This window comes from Eimeria tenella, genomic scaffold (genome assembly GCF_000499545.2).
Source record: "Eimeria tenella Houghton genomic scaffold, Eth_scaff3783, whole genome shotgun sequence".
NCBI classification, from domain to species: Eukaryota; Apicomplexa; class Conoidasida; order Eucoccidiorida; family Eimeriidae; genus Eimeria; species Eimeria tenella.
In genome coordinates, this window is record NW_013544706.1 from 1 (window position 1) to 2,478 (window position 2,478).

A 2,478-nucleotide genomic window follows, 5' to 3' on the forward strand; every position below is an offset into this window, starting at 1 on the left:
GGCCCCCCGGGGGGGCCCCCCGGGGGGCCCCCCGGGGGGGCCCCCGGGGGCCCCCTGGGGTCCTCCGCGGGGGCCAGCGAGTACGGCAGTACCCCCTTGGCCGTGAGGAGAGTGAAGTTCGCAAGGGCGGACTTGGGAGATATGGGGAGAGAGTTTTTGCTGCTGGACGCGGAGATGCAGCGGCTGCCGGAGTTGCCGCGGGAGGTTGTGGGGCCGGACTTGGAAAAGGCTTTTGAGAGGTTTTTGGACACTTTCGTGCTCGAGGACTACGCAGGCAGTAAACCCTAAACCCTAAACCCTAAACCCTCGCGCCGCAGTGCCCGCCGCGCCGCGCCGCGCGCGTCACGCGGGCTCAGGGTTTGGGCTTTAGGGTTTGGGGTTTGGGGTTTGGGGTTTAGGGGTTGGGGCTTAGGGTTTGGGGTTTGGGGTTTAGGGTTTAGGGTTTAGGGTTTAGGGTTTGGTTGCTGCGTGGCGCGCGAAGTGGTGACGGCGTCCGAGGAGGACCTGGAGCTGGCGAGCGGGGAGTGGGGCGGGGAGTCTGGGATCGGGATCGGGATCGGGATCGGGGATCGAGTTGCCGCGCTGTACACGCGGAAGCTGCTGCGCTTTCTGGAGGCGCGCGGCTGTGGGGAGCGCGTGGCCTTCGGGGTGTCTCTACAGCACTTGCATGCGTTCAGCCCCACACTTTTTGCTGCTGTTGTCAACGCCCCCCAAGACGCAACAGCAGCATTTGACGCGCTGCTGCGTTCCAAGTTTGCGCAGCTCCGCGAGCTCCACGGGCTTTTCCTCGAGCCCTCGCCGCAGCACGACGAGCTGCTTCTCCAGCAGGCAGGGTTTAGGGTTTAGGGTTTAGGGTTTAGGGTTTGCGGGTTCGCGGCGGGGTTTGGCGGGTGCGGGTGCGGGGAGGGGCGCTGGGGGTGGCGTTTAGGGTTTGGGGTTTGGGGGTGGGGTTTGGGGTTTGGGGTTTGGGGTTTAGGGTTTGGGATTTGGGGTTTGGGGGTGGGGTTTGGGGTTTAGGGCTTAGGGTTTAGGGTTTAGGGTTTGTGTGCAGGCTCCGCGTCTGCGGTTTCACTCGAAGCCTGCGTTGCTGATGGACTCTCTGCGGTGTCTAGACCCCACAGTGGACATTGAAAGACTTGTTTGTCTCAAAGGAGTTGTCATTAGAGTTTCCGAAGTTATTCCCGAGATGACTCTCGCAGCATTCAGGTGCCACGGTAAGCTGCTGCTGCTGCTGCTGGGGCTGCTGGGGCGGGGCGTGGTGGTGCTGCTGCGCCTTGTGGTGCTTGTGCTGCTGCTGCTGCTGCTTGTGCTGCTGCTGCTTGTGCTGCTGCTGCTGCTGTGCTGCTGTTTTCTTGTTTTGTTTTGCGTGAAGATAGATGCGGGTTTATCTGTGAGTGGGGTGTATGGACAGCTGTCTGCAGCTGGATGTTCACATTAAAGTCCTTATAAAAGATATTTTAATATAATTAAAATATTTTTTGCACATTAAGTGGAGCTTTTTAAAGGCTTTATGCTTTTAAAAGAGTTCAAATAAATTGCAAAATGGGAAATTCCAAAAAAGCAAAAAAGAGCAAAAGCCCCGCCAGGCGCTGAGGTGTCTAGACAGCGCGGCGGCGAATTTGCATGCGGCGGAAAGCATTTTTTCTGCTTTTTTCGCGAGCTCCCATCGCTGCTGCTGCTGCTGCTGCTGCTGCTGCTGCAGCGCGGGACCCGCGGAGCGGAGGCCAGTGTCTGCACGAAGTGTACGCCTGCGTGCTGAACGGCGACGTGGTGCAGCCGCAGCGCTGCAGCAGCTGCGGGGCTGTGGGGTCGCTGGCTTTGTGGCTGCAGCAAAGTGCTTTTGCTTCCAAACAACTTATCAAAGTTGCTGAAGTTCCTGAACTCCTCAGTCCCGGAGAAACCCCACAAAGCCTCACAGTCTACGCCTACGACGACCTCGTAGACGCATGCAGACCCGGGGACAGAGTCGAAATCACGGGTCTGCTGCTGCTGCTGCTGCTGCTGCTGCTGCTGATGGGCAGTTGGTGCTGCTGCTGCTGCTGATTATGATGATGGGGCTGTTGGTGGGGCTGCTGCTGCTGCGGTCGGGGTTTCTGCTGCTGCTGGTGAGGATGGTGAGGATGGGGATGGTCATGAGAGAATGGGGCTGCTGATGCTGCAGCTGCTGCTGATGCAGCTGCTGCTGCTGATGATGAGAAGGCTGAGGCTGCTGCTGCTCGGGAACCTGAGGCTGCTGCGGACGGTTTGCCGCTATTTTGCTCGGCTTCCTGTTCTGTTGAGGGGCGCTGCTCCCAGCTGAACCCGCTGCTGCTGCTGCTGCTGTTGCTGCTGCTGCTGCTGCTGCAGGGGTGTATAAGGCGTCTCCTATCCGCGTCAACCCGCGCATGCGGCTGCAGCATTCTGTCTTTAGGACTTATGTGAATTTGCTGCACTTGGTGAGAGACGAAAGAGACAAGGCCACGAGGCCGTCTGCTGCTG

The 2,478-nt window shown here is 59.2% G+C and overlaps 1 protein-coding gene across 1 annotated transcript; it reads left to right on the forward strand.

The window, feature by feature from the left end:
• Nucleotides 1-141: 141 nt before the first annotated feature.
• On the forward strand, nt 142-1,978 carry ETH_00040260 (uncharacterized protein; the record flags this gene model as incomplete). The annotated part of the gene is made up of 4 exons (XM_013379679.1): nt 142-277; nt 482-828; nt 1,052-1,214; nt 1,703-1,978. Coding segments are annotated over 4 exons (922 nt in total), but the record flags the coding sequence as incomplete, so codon positions are not given.
• Nucleotides 1,979-2,478: the final 500 nt, after the last annotated feature.